This window comes from Diabrotica undecimpunctata, chromosome 5 (assembly GCF_040954645.1).
Source record: "Diabrotica undecimpunctata isolate CICGRU chromosome 5, icDiaUnde3, whole genome shotgun sequence".
Taxonomy (NCBI): domain Eukaryota; kingdom Metazoa; phylum Arthropoda; class Insecta; order Coleoptera; family Chrysomelidae; genus Diabrotica; species Diabrotica undecimpunctata.
Genome location: NC_092807.1, coordinates 120,752,343 through 120,772,753, shown reverse-complemented (window position 1 = coordinate 120,772,753; position 20,411 = coordinate 120,752,343). Strand labels below are relative to the sequence as shown.

The window sequence follows — 20,411 nt, the reverse complement described above, 5'->3', positions numbered from 1 at the left end:
AGCTATTATTTTAATAGGGCCCTATTATAGGAATTTTTGTGTTGTATATTCCCAGCTTACATAATAAATATTATATTCTTTGATTATTATATTCCCGATATCCCGATAACGATTCTGTCAAAATTTTCTCAAGCTGAGTGAACCGACTATAGAAGACCGTTTTTCAATTTAGTGAGGTTAAAAGTATATCATCTCACCTCTCCCCCAACATGAATCAAAACAGTATTTTTGAATTTAGAAAATTATATAATAATTTTAGTAAAATTAAGAGAGGATATGCGAAACTAATTGATTTATACTTTGAAAAGCATCCTGAGTTGTCAAATATAAAACAATACATTCCAGAAAAATATTTATCCATTTCCTCCAAAGTAGCCAATGAACACCTTTACTTAATATGTGCTAATACTGCAAAGATTATTGCAGATAATGTTATTCCTTTTGTAAAAGAAGATCAAATTGTAGCTGAAAGTAATGTTGGCCTAGGTCTGATAACAACGGAGTTGTTAGAAAAGGGAGTTAAGAGAGTTAGGATGTATGAAACATGCCCTGAATTTAGGGTAGACCTGAAAGTAAGATTTCCTTAACATTTACTTCATTAATGCTTAAAATATAATTCCGTTTTGGATATTATAATAATGAATGCATTTATAAGTTATATGCAATATTCTACTAAGTATTATCATTTGTGTTAAAAAGTTATTTTGAGTGAACCCTATTTTTTTATTGAAGAAACATTACTTCTAAAAGCTAAAGTACTATTACATGAATCAGTGTCTGTGGATACATTTTTATATAATAAGATTTCATTTGTTTTTTAGAGTTTTGATTCTGCATTTCCTGGAAGAGTGGAGTTGTTTACTAAGAATTTATTTCATTTAGGAAGGTTTTCTTTTTTGGATAAGCAAGATGGTATCAATAGAGTGGATATTCTACTTAAAGGCGTACCAAAGAAAGCTTGGACAGATGGTAAATATTTTATTAAATGTTTTTGCTACAGAAAAAAATTTAAATTCAATTCATCTTATTGCATTACATTGCATCAGTTTCATAGCAAATACTGCATAGCTCTTATAAACTCTTCAGGTTTACTGTTTTTCCACAGTATTGATATATTACTTCAAACATTTTAATATTAAATATTCTAGCATTAAAAAACAATTTTAGAAGTATTAATAATAGTAGCTCACATATATTTGGCTAATGATTAAATATACAGTTAAGATCTCATTATGTGTTTTGTATAATTCTTTATTTTCTCCTTCAAGTCTGATACCTGTTTCTTAATAAATTTGTTAGTTATTTTGTATAAGTATTTCATCTCCTTTTTCATTTCTATAAATGTAAGCTACTAATCCTCTAAGCTTCTTACTATAAATTTTAAAAATGTTTTCTTTTGATGTTTTGTGCAGATTTTTTAATTTCCCTATCTTTGTCCCAATATTGTTTTACCTTTCATTATCATTTCCTTTGATTATAATATCAATTTTTATTTTTGGTCTTTATCATTTTTTTTTTCAAGTGGTTTGCCCATTGATATAATATAATAAGGATGGAACCTGTTGATAAAAACTTACAGCTAAATTAGTTAGTAACAACTGCTGATTTTGTTTCCAGAATGTCAGTGGTGAATGAAAAAAATTCTTTTGGCACATACATACAATAATTATTTATTTTCGTTGTTATTTACATCTGAATAAACAATATAATGATAAGTAACATTGTAAAATTAAAAAAATATTTTTATGACATGAAAACATATATATTTTATAGGCACATAGGTGCGTACGTATTAATTTACCAAAAAGAATACATTAAATTATTGCCATTGTAGCTAGTAGTGTGACATCAGTACCAACGTCTATCATCAGCTACATGTAAAAATATCAATAGGCTCAATCCTTAATATATTATAACAGTGGGTTTGTCTGTTATCCATGGTTTAGGTTGTTTATCTTATAACCAAATTTCTAAGCTTATTAACAGTTTGAAAACCAAATAATGTAAAAAGGACTATTAAAAACAAATCCAGATAATTTATTACATTAAATTTGTATGTTTTTAGATCCATCTATGACTGTGGTGGGAACAATGCCAAATTTAAATTTTTTGAAGTATTTAATTAAATCTATAGCCCTACAAACAGGTCCTTCAGTGCATGGAAGAATGCAAATATTTGGCATTATAAGAGAATTTGATTATAAAGTAAGTACTTAAGTAGCTTAAATTGATTTTCTAAATATTGATACAATTATTCTAAAATTTAATTTAAATCAGTTAAAAATGTCTAATATTTGTATTGTAAAGTTTATTAAAATTATTACGAACTATGTACCTAATTTTTGTACAGTAAAGGTTGTTGCTGCTTATAATATCTTTACTAAATTCTCTACAATGCTAATATCTCTCATCATTTTGGCTTTACAACGCTGCATGGGTCCTAGCCTCCTCAAGAATTTCTCTCCAGTCCTCCCTATCCATCGCCTTTCTCTGCCAAGCATGTATTCCCATATTTCTCATGTCTTCACTGATGTTATCAAAGAACCTTGTTCTGGGTATTACTCTTATTCTCTTTCCAATGGGTCTATCAAGGAGAGTTTTTTTTTTCAATTTTTATTTATAAGTAAGTAAGAGCTAATATCTCTCATTTACTTATAAATGAGTGTAGACTCTTAAAAGCACCTTGTTTAATATTGTAGTAAGTATTAAAAAAGATACTACTATTTTTTTTATAGAACTGTATTTTTAAATACAGTCCTTGCTGTGTTGAACTAGTTTCTCATTCATGTAATAGTATGTTAACCTTTTTTGGTTTGTTCATACCCATAAGTTCCCTTATTTTTTCTTATCGGGATTAAAATTATCATTTGTTATTACTAATTGCTCTAACTGTTCACACTTTTATGGTACTATTTTCCCTTCACCTTTATCTTATTTCAATGTGTACAGTGTGCTCTGCTTTTTTCCATGACTTACTTCTTTTACATTTCATGTCAATGCCATATTTTGGTTATCAGTTGATAAATATTTGTAGATCTTAACAGCAACTCCTCAGGACAATTTAAGAATTTACCAAGTCGCATCAATATTATATCAACTAATATTAGACGTTGAGAAATTGGAAACATTTTCTAGAAGAATATTTTTGCCTTGGGAAAGATGTCGTGGAAACAAAAAATTAAAGGTAAGTTAGTACTTTAGAGAACACAGCTTGCTTGCTTTGGGGGGCATATTATGTTTTGATATATATATATATATATATATATATATATATATATATATATATATATATATATATATATATCATCATCATCATCATCATCATCATCACTGGCTCGACAAAGTATCTCAGTTTCAGTCTTCCTCTTGTTCTTTTTCCTACTGGCATCTGTTTGAATATTTTGTTTGGTATTTCGCCTTCTTCCATTCTTTCTACATGTCCTATCCAACGCAGCCGTCCTATTTTGATGAATGTTATAATATCCGGATCCTGGTATATTTTGTATAGTTCAGAGTTGTATCGTCTTCGCCATATTCCGTTTTCTTTTGTGCCCTTGCAATGTGTCGCAAGATTTTTCTTTCGAACGTGGCTAACAACGTTTCCTCTCTTTTAGTAAGTGTCCAGGTTTCTGAGCCATATGTGAGTACCGGTCTTATTAGGGTTTTATATATTTGGCATTTTGTCTTTCTTGCGACGTTATCTGATCTTAGGTGTCTAATTAAGCCATGGTAACATTTATTTGCAATAAATATTCGCCTCTTCACTTCCTCCGTAACGTTATTATCAGACGTGACTAGGGATCCCAAGTATATAAAGTTTTTTACCTCCTCTATGTTGTATTCTCCTATTGTTATATTTTGTGGCTGCCTTATTTCTGCGTTTTTTCTTACCTGCATATATTTTGTTTTGGTCTGATTGATTTTAAGACCACTATTTTGTGCAGCTCGTTCTATTTGGTTGTATGCCTCTATCATTTCTCTTCTTGATCTTGCGATTATGTTAACATCATCTGCAAATGCTAGTATTTGCACGCTTTTATTAATGATTGTTCCTCGTGTATTGACTGTTGTGTCCCTCAGTATTTTCTCGAGCACGATGTTGAACAAGATAGAGCGTCTCCCTGGCGTAGTCCCTTTTTCACATCTATTGTTTCCGTTAATTCATTTTGTATCCGGATTCTACTTTCTACTTTTAGAGATTCTTTCATCAGTTCTATTAGTTGTGTTGGTATATTAAATTCTTTCATTGCTTTTATTAAGAATTCTCGGTTTATATTGTCATATGCGCTTTCAAAGTCTATGAAGAGATGATGGGTGTCGATGTTATATTCACTTGTTTTTTCGAGGATCTATCGAGGATATATATATATATATATATATATATATATATATATATATATATATATATATATATATATATATATATATATATAGGATATTAAATAACCATATAACAATTTATAATATATTTTAGAATGAAGATATGGTACTGGTAAGAATGAATTTTAAGAAAGATCTGCCTGTTCCAATGGATAAAATTTTATATTTGTTCTTTTTCTTAAAGCAATTTTATGGTACTGGAAATAACAGAGTAATACCGACTGTTGAGTAAGTTGTGACGATAATATATTTTATCGTCTAGAGTACGCCTATGTGTTAAACAAAACATGTTTTTGTTCTGTCTCGAATAGTATAAAAGTCGAAACTGAAAGACAGCTAACCATTCTCGACGCGTTGAGTTGAGAATATCTGACCTTGGGGACAGGTGCGTTGAACGTGTCCCAAATCCTTCCGAACCCAGTCGATCTGGCGCGTTGAGCGAGATTGACAATCCTTCCTCTGACTGCGTCAATCTGGTGCGTTGAACGATATTGGCGTATTCTTTCTATCTGGTGTGTTGAACTAGATAGACATCCTTATCCCTGTCGAAGTACTCGTACTGCGTTGAGGTACGAGTACGACTTCAATTCCTCTATCGCCGTATTTTGGTATCGTCACACCCATCTATCGAAATAAATAAACAGTACGTCTTTGTATTCGAATATTGTATTTAGTAGGTACTTTAGTAGGTACGGTTTGGGAACTCGAGAGGATCTATTCTCGCTCAACGTACTTACACAGAGAGCCCGGGACTTAAACGTGGAAATATAAGCATACTTAATAGACTATCGTAAAGCTTTTGACTGCGGAAACAGTGGAACCTAGTAGAAATACAACGGATGTAGATGAGAGTGACTTAAGAATGATTACGGAACTCTACTGGAATCAAAATCACCGGTGAAACAACAACGATAAAGTAGTTATTGCCAACAGTTTGAATTCCAACAACTGATAAACGAAATTTTAGATTGCAGCTAGCATTACGGCCTATATATGAACATAACTAGGACAAAATTAATGATTTTCTCGAAAATGCAAACACAAGTACCCTCCAAATACACAACAGTATCATTGAACAAGTGACATCCTTTAGATACCTGGGTGTTCTATTGAAAAGCAGTTCCAATCCGACGAAAGAAATTGTGTCAAGATTTGAAGTGACTAGAAAGATATAGAACTTCTTAATCAGACATGCCCTTAACCTAAACCTGAGGATCTGCTGTATTTCTACGGCTATGAAAACTGGACCATCAATATGTCGTTAGAGAAATGCATCGACGCTTTCGAAATGTGCCTTTCTAGAAGAATACCAGACATTTCCTGGATGAAAAAAATAGCGATATACTAACTAGCGAAAATAATATACTAGCGATAGCTGTAGCTTTGAATGAAGATGAAAGAAGGAAAAGGCGATGGGCAGTCCACCTAGAATGGGTAAAAAGGAAATCGGAGGGAGAGTTCGGCTATTTTTTTTCCCAATGAACTTCTGTTGTTGCTGTATAGGTATTTCGGATGAGCCATATCATAAATATCTGGGTACTTCCTCACACATTCAAATGTTCGTTATTCATTGTAGAATGTAAAACTATAATATACTATTATATAAACACACCGACAAGCCGGACTGGCCAAAAACAATTAAAATACAATAGTACAACGTAAATAGCACGTTGCGACCACTGACAAGTAGTTTATGTTAGGACGGAGTGGGGCGGGCACGGGACAGGTACGGGAAAGGAATCTTCACCCACATGGCGACTCCAGCCGGTAGACGGCGCCCGTCCTCGTTGCCTCCCTGTCCCGTTGTAGTATAAACTACCCAATGTCTTAAATATCACACTATTCTTCAAGGCGTCCCGGAGGACAGCCGTTTCGTACACGGCTCGTTCTAACATAAATCAGCCTTTATTACAAATGCCGAAGTTCTTAACAGAATTCAGAAGAACAAGGAGCTGATGCCAACGATCAAAAAGCGTAAGTTAATGTATATTGGACACCAACGCGAGGAGATAGATATGAAATACTTCTGTTAATCATTCGAGGCAAAATTCAGGGAGGAGATCAGTAGGTAGAAGACAGAATTCCTGGCTCAAAGATCTACGCCGATGGCTCGGCAAAACATCATCTGAAATCTACAGAGCCACTTTACTGTAAATTTACAAACAATTCTTATACAGAGCGCGTCTAATTCTTTCCGTCAATTATTTTCTGAACAATAAAATTGAACTAAGATATGTACTTGTTCATTGTTTTTATAATGTTCAACTATGAACAGTTGCCATTTTGAAACTGCGAAAAAGAAAAAAAAACTGTAGACGGTATAGTAGATTAGCGCGGAGCTTCATACTATGTATTCTGTATTTTTAAAATTCAAATATTTTTAAAATTGAATACTAACTATATCTGTTAATGCATTAACAAAGCATACGTTGTTTACTTCTGACAGACCTGTCAAATTCAGACGAAATATTAAATTAATAATAAAATAAGATGTTTAAAAATAATAATTATATTTATATGAAATTATTTTAAAATGCGAAGTGTCATAAAAATTTAAACAGATGATTCAATATTGTTATTAATTGGATGACATTTGTGACTTTTAATTTTTTACTTCATATTTAATGTTTGTATTTTACTTTACTTTTATTAGAATAAATATATGATGAGTAGAAATGCATTGATCGAGAGTAGTGAATCGATGTGAAGAACCGTTATTTTGTGACGCCTTCTCGTATCGCTAGTTCCGTGACGCTCGCCTCAGCATTTTCCATCCATCCAATGGCACTACAACCAAAGAAACTGAAAGAAAACTTAGATGTTTTGTGAGGAAAATCCTCAGAAGAATCTTTGGGCCTTATCACGACATTAATAGCAACCAATACCGAATGAGAACAAATGCTGAGGTCAAGCAGATGTATAGAGCGAGCGATATAGTTCAAGAAATTAAATCACAACGTCTTAGATGGGCTGGCCATGTCCATAGACTCCCTAATAACCGCCTTGCCAAATTAATATGGGAGGAAGCCCCAACAGGAAGAAGACCCTTAGGACGTCCACGAATGCGATGGAGAGACAATATATGGTCAGATCTAAGAACAATGGGGCTGCCCACTGACCTAACTATTATGGACGACCGTTCAAGATGGAAGCAAGTTGTGCAGTCAGCCAAAACCCACCCCGGTTTGTAGTGCTACGAGAAGAAGAAGAATGGCACTACAGCCCAAATCGGGCCTTGGCCCCCTTCAACAGGCTTCTCCAATCATTTCGATTTACCGCTGTTCTTTTCCATGAACGCGTTCCCAGGCAGTTCCTGGCATCCTCATCGACTTCGTCTTCCCATCTCTTTTTAGATCTTTCAACAGGTCGTTTTCCCTGTATTCTTGCATTTAGTAATTTTCTGGGGATTCTATTCTCATGCATGCGGACCACGTGTCCTGCCCACCGTAATCTCTGCAGTTTAGTGTTTTGTGCTAGAGTTGGTTCGCTATATTGCTCGTATATTTCTCTATTATACCTAATTCCCCAGTTGTTGTTTTCACTTATTGGGCTCAGTATCCTACGTAATATTTTTCTTTCAGCATTTTACTATACATAAAAAAGAAATATAACGCCAGTATAGAAGCTTCGCTTCAATAATGTATGATTTGCCATATGATCCCGTTTAAAATTATTTTATAAGAATGTAAAATAATTACATAACAATAATGTATCTAAAATAATGTAAAAATAATAAACAGGTACTTTAAATTTAGTAATTTAAATTTGATGGTTCAGAAAATAGTTGTTGGGAGATACCTTAGAAGTGAACTCTACATAAATTTCATAATTTGTACGTTTTAGAAAATGGGTTCCTAACAGTGGATTGAACGTTATACTTCCTAAATTGAAACATAATGAATATTATAAAGATATTAGTATTTTCACAAGATTTAGGGACTTAACTCCACTACAAATATTAGCAGTATTTAAGTAAGTAATATGATTTTGTTTTTTGTCTATCTCTAATTAGGCACGTAGTATCTGTATCAAATATGTCATAAACATTACATATATACAGCTCAACATGCCCTAGAGGGCCATGACTTGGAATTTTTCTACTGTTTTCCTCCATTTTCTTTTGCTCCTGAGTCCTTTGCCCACCTTCCATCTGTCATTCTCGCAAGATGGCTTAACCATCTAAGTCTCTTTGATTTGACGATCTGGCTAATTTCTGGTTTCCCATACAGCTCTCCGATCTCTGCATTTGTTCGTCTTCTCCAAATATCTTCAGTCTTTTACTCCTTCGAATATCTTTCATAAAACTCTCTGTTCCCAGATGTTCAGCATATTTTCTTGATTTTTGTTCATAACTCATGTTTCGCTTCCGTACAGGACCGTGGTTTGGATCACTGTTCGGCATAGTCTCAATTTTGCCTCTTTGGAGATGTTTTCTTTGCGCTAAGTAGTTTGTCACCTTTTTAAAGCAATACTATTTACTCTCATTGTTTGTGGTAGTCTTCAGATATGTGTCTTCATATGTGGCCTGCCCCATTTCCATATACTTTGTTTTTGCTCATTAATAATCAATCCATACAATCCCCAGCAGTTCCCCTTTAGTTCTTGCCATTAACACTTTATCGTCGGCAAAGGCCAGGATCTGGCTTCTGTTGTCATAAATCATACCTTTCGTTCGTATTACACTCTCTCTCATTATTCCTCCAGCAAGAAATTAAAGAGTATTGTGGACAGCGGATCTCCTGCTTTAGTCCCCTTCTTACTTCAAATTTTCCTGTTAGGCTTCCTTCTATCTTTACTCTATTGTATGTCTTCATTAAGGTCATTTTTACTAGTCTGATCATCACGGAATTCCAAGTACTCTTAGGGCATGGTACAGACCCCCTTTTATCACAGAATCGTAAGCTTGTTTGAAATCTATAAAGAGGAGGTTTAGCTTTAACTGTTGCTCGTAAGTACTGCTCTGAATCATTTTTAACACATATATTTGATCTATGGTGGATCTGCCCTGGTATTCAGGTCATACGTAAGAAGTACCTTTCCAGTCTACTTCTTATGACTCTGCCGAGTACTTTATATGTTATATTCAGAAAAGTAATACCCCTGTAGTTTTCGTACACTGCTTTATTTCCCTTCTTATGCATTATTCATTACAGCTGGGTGCCAGTTTGCCACATCGATTTTCGTGGCATCCTTTCATCCGTATGTCCCTACCTTGGTCTACTTCCTTCGGGTTTCGCTAATAGGGTACGTCTTACAGGATGGCTTTATTTGCTCTGGCCAGATGTCCTGCCCACTGAGAGGTTTCATTTATTGGGCTTAGTATTTTTCTCTCAAATATAGTCTATTTTCACCTGTATTAGTATTAACTAATTACACCTTTTGTTAGATTAAAGTGTGTTACTTAAAATTATAGTCAAGCTTAGTCTGTTACATTTCCGTGGTTTTTAATTATACAAACAAGTGCACATAACTTCAGAGGACAATGACATTAATGAAGTGACTCTCACTTCATTAATGTCAGTGTCCAGTTTTACGTTTTGAATCTTGATAAAGGCAAGGGTTTCCTGCCGAAACGTTGATTTCTATGGAAAATAAAATCTAGTTCCACATGTAATATAATTTATTGAACCTAAACCCAAGAAAAACTAATTTTATATTAAATATAGTACAGTTCAAGAAACTCAAAACTATTATATATATATATATATATATATATATATATATATATATATATATATATATATATATATATATAGATTTCCCCAATATTTAAGAGTTTACTATTTAACTAATCTGCAAAGATTAAATTTCTTTTCTATATATATATATATATATATATATATATATATATATATATATATATATATATATATATATAAAAAGGGGGGTTGAGGTTAATTGGGTATACAGCTGATCAAAAGCCAAGTGTACTCTGTTTAACAATTCATTATATTTCGCCAATTTTCATTGGCATCATCAGATGAGAGCTACAATTATTTAAAACATGGTAAAATACAATTTAATAATAGTTTGTTGTTTATATACTTACTTAATTGAGGTTAATGGCAGTGCGATTTATTTTAATACCATCAAGTAAAAATTTTTTTGTTGGAATAATGTTGATTGTAGTTGATGTTGATTACAAATTAAAATATAGGAAACAAATACAATTTAAATTAAAAATAAAACAGACACAACGTTTAGTTCGGTAAATGTCATTAAGGTTAAGTACTAGAATATCAAATATCGAATGTTATTCTAGTACTTAACCTTAATGACATTTACCGAACTAAACGTTGTGTCTGTTTTATTTTTAATTTACATTGTATTTGTTTCCTATATTTTAATTTGTAATCAACATCAACTACAATCAACATTATTCCAAAAAAAAAATTTTTACTTGATGGTATTAAAATAAATCGCACTGCCATTAACCTCAATTAAGTAAGTATATAAACAACAAACTATGATTAAATTGTATTTTACCATGTTTTAAATAATTGTAGCTCTCATCTGACGATGCCAATGAAAATTGGCGAAATATAATGAATTGTTAAACAGAGTACACTTGGCTTTTAATCAGCTGTATACCCAACTAACCTCAACCCCCCTTTTTCATCTACCAGTTCAGCTGTTATTTTAGAGGATATATATATATATATATATATATATATATATATATATATATATATATATATATATATATATTGGTTAAATATTGGTTAAAAATAGTTTACTATTTAACTTTTCTGCAAAGATTAAATTTCTTTTCTTTATATATATATATATATATATATATATATATATATATATATATATATATATATATATATATATATATATATATATATTAACAAATATGTTGTTTTTAGGGAAGTCATCAATATTCCTTCTTTTGAAGGTAGTCCTTTTACAGCAATGGTTGAGAACGAACTGATAAAGAGTGAAACTGTAGAGACTAGTTTAGCTGATGTTGCATTAGAGAAACAAATAGCTGGAGAGGTAGAGAAATTAAATCTGCAAGATGAATTTGATTGAACAAATTTTGGAAGAAAATTGATAAATGACGTTTCCAAACATGAAATGTTAGGTATAAAGGGACGTGTGACCAAAACAGAGTGATTCTGTATCAGACACAAATTTTGAGAATATTTTTAAATAAAAAGATAATTTTTATTTTTTTTTTCAATACACATGTATATTTCAGATTTCATTAAATATATATTTACATATATTAAAAGTTTGTTTAAATTGTATCGATATCTAAAGATGTTCTACGTGGTGGGTATGAACGAGGAAGTTCCTGCTCAGTTGCAAAATTTTATTTGGAAATATGACTGCATCAAGAAATAGTGTTATATTAGATTATTCATTGCTAATAAAATAAACAGTTCCCAGATATATAGATTCGGAAAAAAATTAAGGTAAGTACAGTATCTTGTGACAATGTGGAGCTTTCTGTACGTAGAGAGAGAAAGTATTCGACCAGAAGAGGAATGAATTTGCCCGAACATTAAAGCTTGATAATCAATCGCTAGATATTGAAATTTTTGCAATGTTGTCAATATGTGGATGATCACACTAATATTGGGTATTTTTAGTATGGTATCGGAAAGAAATGAGTTTCAAATAATTCACACAACGATTTAATGACTAAAAGGATAAGGGAATGATTTTGGGTTAGATATGATATACAGTGTGTCCCAAAAAATTTTAAACAAATGGCGAACAAGTTATTTCACTATTCTCTATCTCTTCTTATCACTATTCTTGATAAAAGGCTCTGCATCACGTGTAGATCCATAATCAGGACAAAAATTTTTGTATAGAAAAGAATGAAAAAACTAATGATAATTAAAATATAATATTTACCAATCATAGATAATTATGATGTTATTACAATACAATTAAGAGACTTTAATGATTCATTATTATATAGATGCCTTAGATGAAGAAAACTAATCCTTGTTAAATATATTTTTTTGGGAAAACCCTTTATCCGTTTAAATTAACAAACTTATGACTGATTCAAGGATTAAACGTAATTCCTATTGTTAAATGAGATTTATTGACATGGGATTAGAAAAAGGGTTGTCTAAATTTCATTGTTATCAAGGTTCCACATATTCTGCTCTTCTTTCATTACATGATCGATACATTTTATCCACAAATGTGAGGTCACATTGCTGACGGCACTATTAAGCAGACTTTTTAGAGCATTAAATTTGAAAGTAGCATTGTTCTTTGCTACTTTATTATTTGAGTCCACATAAGTTTTATCGGGTTTAATCACAATGGTATGGCGGCAATCGAACTACAATTACGTCTCTTTCTCACGCTTTTTCATCTACTACATATTCAATATATTTATCTTTATGTGTATCTAAGTTTAGTAACTCGATTTTTAAAATTGTTTCATTGAATTTAATATATTCTTTAGTAAGCCAATCCGCAATCTCGGCTTTTCTTCATTTAGTGGTTGGTAATTGTTCTACACGCCGGCAGTGATTATCCATAACAACATATCCGGTTCCATTTTTAACAGAATATCTGAAAACTATTTTTCATAATGATCTGCATATATTTCCTCATGGTAATCTCCAGTATTTTTAGATACAAATGCATTTAAACCTCCTTTAACAAATCCTGAGTCGCTACCAATATAGCTAATAATAGGGGAAACCGGGGGAATTCTGCGCACCTAAGGTAAAATACTTACAAAAAGTTTCCTATGTGCAAACAAACTTCCATAATTTAACTACTGAAACTTGTATCTATTGGGAACGTTATTCCCATAAAAAATAGGATTAAAGTTTAACGGATTTTGAAGAAAAAAATTTACTTTAAAAAACTGTCATTGCGCGGTATTCCCCCAAGTACGGGGTAATTCTGCGCAGAATTAAATAAATCTTTATTCGAAAAAAAAAATTATTGTAATAAAGCAAATATTGTAAACAAAACAGATTTCTTCTAATTAACTGCTGAGTCCCAACATTCTGAATGAGCCCAATTCGAACACATTGCACAACGGTACCAAATTTCTTTGTCTCGTCCGAATTCACCGCCCATCAAATACTCCTCATTTTCTAATGTTAGATCTACATAATCTGATTCATCATCATCACAAAGCTTACTCTCATCATAACTTTTAGACTCAGAATCATCAAAATGTAAGTTTTTAACTCCAGCTTTCTTGCGTACAGGTCGTTTTTTTGCTTTAGTAGCCAGTTTTCCTACGGTTCCTGTCGTTTTTTTGTTGGTTTCATTTTTTTTGGCCTCTTCAGTTTTTTTCTTAATATTTCTCTTTTCTTGTTTTATTTCTAATTTCGTTTTTAGTGGCGTGGAAGTGAAAATTTCTAAGTATTGTTTTGCACGTGATTTGGAACTTTTCTTTATAAATTTGGAAGGAAGAGGAGCTAGCTTTTCAATGGGTATACTAGACTGAGTTTTAATATTTCTTGACGTTCCAGGCTGGGGAGCAGCTTGCTGGTTTGATTTCAATTTGGCATTATAAGATGGAGCATAGTTTCATTACATCTCGATGGTCCCGGTTGGGGTTCGGTATTTCTCGGTGGAGTTCTCTGCAGTTTCGTCACATCTCGACTGATCAAGGGCCCTGTCATCATTGGTAACGTCGGTTTCTAAGTCCATTACAACGTGCATATCTGAAACTTCAGTGTGATCTATTAAGCTGAAATCATCTTCAGAGAATTTATTAGGATCTATGGGCCATATTACAGCAGCACGGAACCCGGATATTTTTTTGTCCATCGTGGCAACTCTCAGGTACGCTCTGTTAAAAATGGAAGCAAGTTCAAAATGTGTGATCATTTCATCAGTATGAGTTCTCAGATACAAGTCGCACTCACGATTGAAAGCATTCTTTAGGGGCCCAAAAAAAGTTAGGTCAAGAGGTTGAAGCCTGTGTGAGGTATGAGGGGGAAGTGAAACCATAACAATTTCGTGTGACCTGCAGTAAGTATAAATCTCCAAAGGAAAGTGACTCCCATGGTTATCCAATATGAGAAGCACTGGATGTTCTTTCGAGGTCTTTATATGCTGACAAAAATGTTTTATCCAGTCGAAAAATAGCTCTTCATTTATCCGACCATTTTTTGAATATCTGTAGTTTGCTCCAATTGGACCTCCTCTCATTAATTGTGGATTCACACGTATTCGAGGGAATGTGAACATAGGAGGGACAAACTGTCCTGAAACATTTATAGCGCATACTATGGTAACATTTTTCCCTCTTTCCCAAGATATTACGGATCCTACTTGCTTTTGACCTTTGGTGCCAAAATTTTTGATGGTTTCTGGACCGTAGAAATGCCCGTTTCATCTACATTAAAAATTCGACTCTCAGGAAATTTGAACTTTTCCATAACTGTGAGCAGATTGTTAAAAAATCGTTCACCCTCCATCTTCATTGAATGCAGAAATGCGGTTTTGACTGGTACCTTCGGGCTTTCTAACACTAATGTCTGGATGATGCTTTAAAAAAGAGTTCTAACCAATCTTCACCAGCGATCTATCTTTATCGAGTCGAAACGGTGTTTTATTTTATTCTCTTCAGCAAACTGGTATGCTAAACGCCTTACTTCTGATCCTGTGACTCCAAAAAACATATTCGCTAACTTTTTAACATGGTTGACTATGGTGGATTCCTGGTCATCATTAAAAATTGGTTTCCTGCCAAGTTTTATTTTTTTATGGCTATTGGACTTTAGTTTGTCACGTAGAGTGGATTCTGAAATATTGAATAATCGACCTACTTCTCGTATTTTTTGCTCAGATCGTATAGTAGTGATCGCAGCTTTTAGTTCATCTTCTGTACATTTTGATTTTTCAGTTTTCCGAACGTAAGCACGGCGCATTTTGGAATCTAAACTGCAATAAAAACACTATATCAGCAAAAATTCTTGCACGGGGTAATACCGCGCAGAACGAAATTACCCCGACACAGCTGCGCGGTATTCCCCCTAAGTGAGTAACCTAACTTAACTTATCACTGTTCGTTAATGACTAAATACAATGCATTATTTTTGTACGTGAAATTATCTATACCAATAAAGCAAAATAATCACTGTTTAGTTTTAATGAAAATTAATATCAAAAGCACTTACCGCTTGTTAAAGATTAGTCGAAAATTACATCAAAGTCTTGAAAAACAAACAATCTGTGACCTTGTCTAAACCAATACTACGAATGCAGTCATATTACAAACATGTGGTCGGCTAGCAAATACGAGACGGCGTACTGTGTTGAATGTTGCAATACTAACGCCGTGTTGCCAAGATACTGATGCGCGATATTCCCCCAGTTTCCCCTAAGGCGTTTTCCCATTCCAGATGGGGCTTTTAAACCTGTCGACAAACCATCTATGAAAGCTTATCGTTTATTTTTCATATTTACTTAAACCCTGCCAAATTTTTGTCACACTATGTCCTTCATTTAACTATGTTTCATCTGTATGTTTTTTTCTATCTCTTCGAAATTCTGCTATTTGTTTCAGATACTTTGTGCGCCATAAAATGATTTCTTCTTTTTCAATAAGGGTACTACTCCTCTTTAAATACCCAAAGTTCATTTCACGTAAAGTACGTAACAAAACACGTCTTGATATTTTTGGAATATTTTCATTAGATTGATGAGAAGTAATTTTTTTTATAGTTGGTATTTCCTTTTTGAAATAAAATTCACGTACTGCATGACGAATGGCCCGTTTGATTATATCATCCAATTTTTGCTTCCTCTTGTCTCAACATTCAAAGTAGTATTATCGTCTGTTTTAATTACTCTGTACACATTAGCTTCGGAAACTTTTGTCAAAATACTACATAATGTAACTACATCGTTTACATTAATATTTTGTTCTCTGGTCTGAAGTCCTTGAAACACATTTCCAATCATAGTTTTTTCATCGGGTGTTAAATTGTGACGTTTCTTTTTGATATATGTTCACTATTACTACTGTCAGTCATATTTATTATTTGTCACCAAATTGAATTAAACTAAATTACTTACAATTAACACAAAGTAAACAAAAACTCCTTTCACTAGTAATACTACAAACAATTCTTTTTTCTGCTTTATGAAACCCCTGTCAACACGCTATACACCCCTATACACGCTGACAACGATACATTTTCCCTAGAACCCAAATCTTTGCCAAAACATTTGAACAGTTTAAAACTAGACCAGTAAAATTATTGAAATTTATTTCATATAAAGATGTCTTCTATCTGAACGTATATTCTTTGAACAGTCAGTCAATGTTACTGGCCTATGAAAAATCATTAAAACATGAGGCACTTGCCACAATTGTGGTACTTTACTGCGCTCACTGCGAGGAAGATCTGCATCGCGATCGATGGTCATAGGAAATAAAGAATAAGACTGCTTATTCACTCTCGAAAGTAAAACAACATACACAAGGAAAATATTAATGGACAGCAATAGGACAGAAAAGGAACAAGTCACAAAATAAATCAAAATGCATCTGAAAATGAAATAAAATATATTTGAGATAAAAACTAAAGATAATACATTTATGTTTCACCTTGTAGACAATAAATATACTTTCATATATTAATAATACAAAATATTTTTGTTTTAAAAAACGATTGCGTTACAAATGTATTATATGTAAAAATGAAAATATGTATATATTTACAATGCACATTTATATCTACAAGGCCCAAAAATTGTTCATCCAGTAGAACATGCTATTTCACAATGAGGCAAACTAGTTTTTAAAGTTTGTACAGTATCCTCTAATGATTTAACAGAAGTAAGGTCACATATATTTAATTTGGCCAATTTTCTTAAAACCCCTAAACTCAAAATTCCTTTATCTGTTACATTTGGACAACAACTAACTTGTAATTTACATAAAGAATCTTTTAAATAATGCAACTGTTCTAAAGCTTTATCATCAACATAAGCACACTTGTGTAATTTTAACAAATCTATGTGTTTGCAACCATTAAAGTGTTCAAATCCAGAATGCATAATGCTTGTATTTGAAGCATCTACTTCTTTCACACGAAGAAGAGTACCTTCCAGAGGCAACTCATTATAGTCTGTTAAATAACCCTTAAAACTAACAAATTTCACAGAGCCACCATTTCTTAATATCCATTCCGCACATGTACGATCAGGTCCTAACTTTTTTTTACGTTCAATATCTAATGAGTTAAATTGTAAATTAATCCAGTAAAACAATGTTCTATTTTGATGTAAAGTTTTTGATGGTAAACACCCTAAAAATCGAGAAAAAGACAACATGATTATGAGAATGGATTAAACTAGCTGGTCTCATGTAAGTGTTTCTCCTTTTGTCACCTGAAAAAAAAATATACAGTTAAATAAATACAGAATAATACAAAGAAGGTGGTTTGATTTAAACCTAAAGCTACAATTAATACAAGAATTAATATTAAACATAACAGGCTGCCGGGTTGAACCGCGTCGATTATCAATGCGCCGAGCTTTCGATATTCTCTCTGATGTCTTATCCAGGGCTTCCGAGATCTCTGTGTCCCGAACCCCCAGACACCACTACACCGATCACTTATCAATGCATTACTGCTAATGGGAATAGCGTACGGTTCATTTATACTAGATGCCGTCATCTCTTTGGAAGAATCTAAAATAGGATTTATGGACATTTTATTTCTGTTCGCAATTCCGATTCAATTTCAGCTCTAGGTCAACACCATCTTCATACATAGCCGCCCCATCCGCTTCTATAAACCGGGAATTATCCTAGAATTCATAGAAATTAAAAAAAGCCAAATTGTCTCAATAAAAGAGATGATAGCTTCCGGTTACCTTCGACATGGAGACATCTCAATCCTACCGTCAGAAATGTTAGCGCCAACCTCCACCCAAACCATGTCACCATCGACGATATAAATGAAGCGTCCGCTGGTCCCAGTAGCAGTAATGCATTGATTAGTGATCAGTGTAGTAGTGTCTGGGAGCTCGGCAGTGATAATCGACGCGATTAATCCTAGAGCTAAGATTAATACTATTATAAGAATTAATATTAAACTCAACAATCTTCCGGGTTAAACCACGTCGGTTATCATTGCGCCGAGCTTTCTACATCCTCTTTGATGTCTTCTTCAGGGCTTCCGAGATCTCAGTCTCCCGAGCTACTACTACACTGATCAATAACCAATCATATAACCAATAACCAACTTCAGAATAATCATCCACTATATTTTTCAGATAAACCTTTTAAGAACTGCACCGATTTTAGGCGGTTGTGGAAAAAAAAATTACTGGAAAATTTTTTGAGAGTACACTCTTATTTGGTCCTGAAAGAGGGTTAAGTGTCTGTAAAGTGAGTCCCCCCTTTCTAATTTCTCTGTTTTATTTTCTTGATAACTTTAATTCACTGAGTACTGTGTCTTATTGGGACAAACATAACCTCCATTAGCTAGCTAACTGCTTCAGGAAGTGTATTTCTAAGATTTTTTTCATTTCTGTGGTTACAACTATATAGCAATCAAATCAATGTTCCGACTCCAGAAACACCTGTCATACTTCACAAATACCAGAAAGGATTGGTGCTGCACAAGGTAAACTTAAAAAAGAATACCTACTTTTGTTTTGTGATAAATTATTGTATTTGTTTTACTTCTAGTCATTATCAATTATGTTATTAAGAAGTGGAAGTTATCAAGAAATTTAGTACTTAATCCATTGCAAAAAAATAATTTTGGATTAAAAAAATTATGACAGCTATATTGAAATTACTTGCGATACATATTGCCAAACTAGGCAGTTAGGCAATATTTTAAACAGTTTATCTAAAGGTAACTGAACCATTATTTTATTTTACCAAAAAACACACTTGGAAAAATGCATCTACTTTGGCAGCCTTTAAAACAGTTTATCCAATAAGCAATTTAAGCTAGGAATACTCCACAATTTTTTCAAAGACTCTTTCTTGATCCAATTAGTCTGTTTTACAAATGAAGTGGTAATAGGCAAATTCTAATGTCCATATTTATTAAAAAGTAATACTGAAATGTTATAGTTATACCAACAAATAAACAATGCATACATATAAATGAAAATCAAAACCAGTTGTAACTGGTAAAAAGATAATATAATACTCTACTATACAAATCACAAATGAGTTGAGAAATGGGAAAAAATGAGAAACAAAAATGTAGTAGACAAGAGAGGGATAGAAAGAGAAAGAGCTATTTATTGACTGACCTCTTGAAAATTATTAAAATTTTAATTGAACTATTAGAATTTGATTTAAAATCAATTTCTACAATTGTTTATTTGGTTTTGCAGACACATTAATATATATGTGAAGTTATATTTAAATCAAAAGTTTGATTACTAACCCAAAGTTTCAGGTTGGTTCCCTTTTAATAAAATGTTTCTTATACCACTCGTGTGTTTTTCTACTATAGATTACTATACTCTAGTCCTACGCAATTTAATTATTAACTTTGTAAAAAGTAAATGGGTTTTACAAAAAAGTTTTGTAAAATAAAATGGCTCATTATAGTATAGAAACTTAGTGAGTAGGAGTAGAGTATAGAAATTTATAATTCATGCACATTTTACTTACACAAGCTTCCAAATAATCAATTTTTCGCTCGAGTATGGTTAGTTTCTCGTTCAAACCAGCAAGTTTTGAGCGACAGGACAAATCTGAAAAATTTGACAATAGAACACAGACTCTGTGATTTACAAATCGAAACTTACCAAACGAGTTTAAAAAGTCTGTAATTTTCTTGATACTAATAGTAATTATTTCTATGTATTCTCTATTTACCCAATCTTGCTGAATTTGTTTTTGGACTGCCTCTCCCCTATTTGAGGATGCCATTTTTAGAATTGAGTAATTGACACATTGACACTTGACAGATAGAAAATATTTTTATTCTTAGACATTTCACAGTTCGAGAAGATTAATCGATTATAAACTCGATTGTATCGAAATTACCGTCATTATTTTTCCGAAACTGTTACGAATGAATTTTTTTTTAGCAAAT

At 32.6% G+C, this 20,411-nt stretch overlaps 3 protein-coding genes across 3 annotated transcripts; 1 reads left to right on the top strand and 2 right to left on the bottom strand.

The window, feature by feature from the left end:
* Positions 1-160: 160 nt before the first annotated feature.
* mtTFB2 (mitochondrial transcription factor B2) lies at positions 161-11,630 on the top strand. The gene is made up of 7 exons (XM_072531131.1): positions 161-572; positions 822-969; positions 2,066-2,205; positions 3,035-3,184; positions 4,475-4,608; positions 8,224-8,352; positions 11,253-11,630. Exons 1-7 carry the CDS (start codon positions 210-212, stop codon positions 11,416-11,418), a joined length of 1,230 nt encoding a protein of 409 aa, XP_072387232.1. The 5' UTR covers positions 161-209; the 3' UTR covers positions 11,419-11,630.
* A 5,253-nt stretch (positions 11,631-16,883) lies between these two features.
* Positions 16,884-17,670, bottom strand: LOC140441712 (ATP synthase subunit s, mitochondrial). The gene has a single exon (XM_072532595.1). The coding sequence runs from the start codon at positions 17,668-17,670 to the stop codon at positions 17,092-17,094; it is 579 nt and encodes a 192-aa protein (XP_072388696.1). The 3' UTR covers positions 16,884-17,091.
* On the bottom strand, positions 17,595-20,270 carry HSPC300 (haematopoietic stem/progenitor cell protein 300). The gene is made up of 3 exons (XM_072532596.1): positions 20,122-20,270; positions 19,985-20,067; positions 17,595-17,727 (listed from the first exon to the last, which is right to left on the bottom strand). Exons 1-3 carry the CDS (start codon positions 20,243-20,245, stop codon positions 17,701-17,703), a joined length of 234 nt encoding a protein of 77 aa, XP_072388697.1. The 5' UTR covers positions 20,246-20,270; the 3' UTR covers positions 17,595-17,700.
* Between the last annotated feature and the right edge of the window lie 141 nt (positions 20,271-20,411).

What these genes read in the sequence shown, in the direction of transcription:
- LOC140441712 (XM_072532595.1), bottom strand. Translation starts at nt 17,670, where the DNA reads ATGTTGTCTTTTTCTCGATTTTTAGGGTGTTTACCATCAAAAACTTTA.
- mtTFB2 (XM_072531131.1), top strand. Translation starts at nt 210, where the DNA reads ATGAATCAAAACAGTATTTTTGAATTTAGAAAATTATATAATAATTTT. An exon ending in AATTTAGGGTAGACCTGAAA is followed by an intron (nt 573 to 821) that starts GTAAGATTTCCT and finishes TTTGTTTTTTAG; the next exon opens with AGTTTTGATTCTGCATTTCC. An exon ending in CAAATATTAGCAGTATTTAA is followed by an intron (nt 8,353 to 11,252) that starts GTAAGTAATATG and finishes TGTTGTTTTTAG; the next exon opens with GGAAGTCATCAATATTCCTT.
- HSPC300 (XM_072532596.1), bottom strand. Translation starts at nt 20,245, where the DNA reads ATGGCATCCTCAAATAGGGGAGAGGCAGTCCAAAAACAAATTCAGCAA. An exon ending in AGACTTTTTAAACTCGTTTG is followed by an intron (nt 20,068 to 20,121) that starts GTAAGTTTCGAT and finishes CAAATTTTTCAG; the next exon opens with ATTTGTCCTGTCGCTCAAAA. An exon ending in TTGATTATTTGGAAGCTTGT is followed by an intron (nt 17,728 to 19,984) that starts GTAAGTAAAATG and finishes TTTTTTTTTCAG; the next exon opens with GTGACAAAAGGAGAAACACT.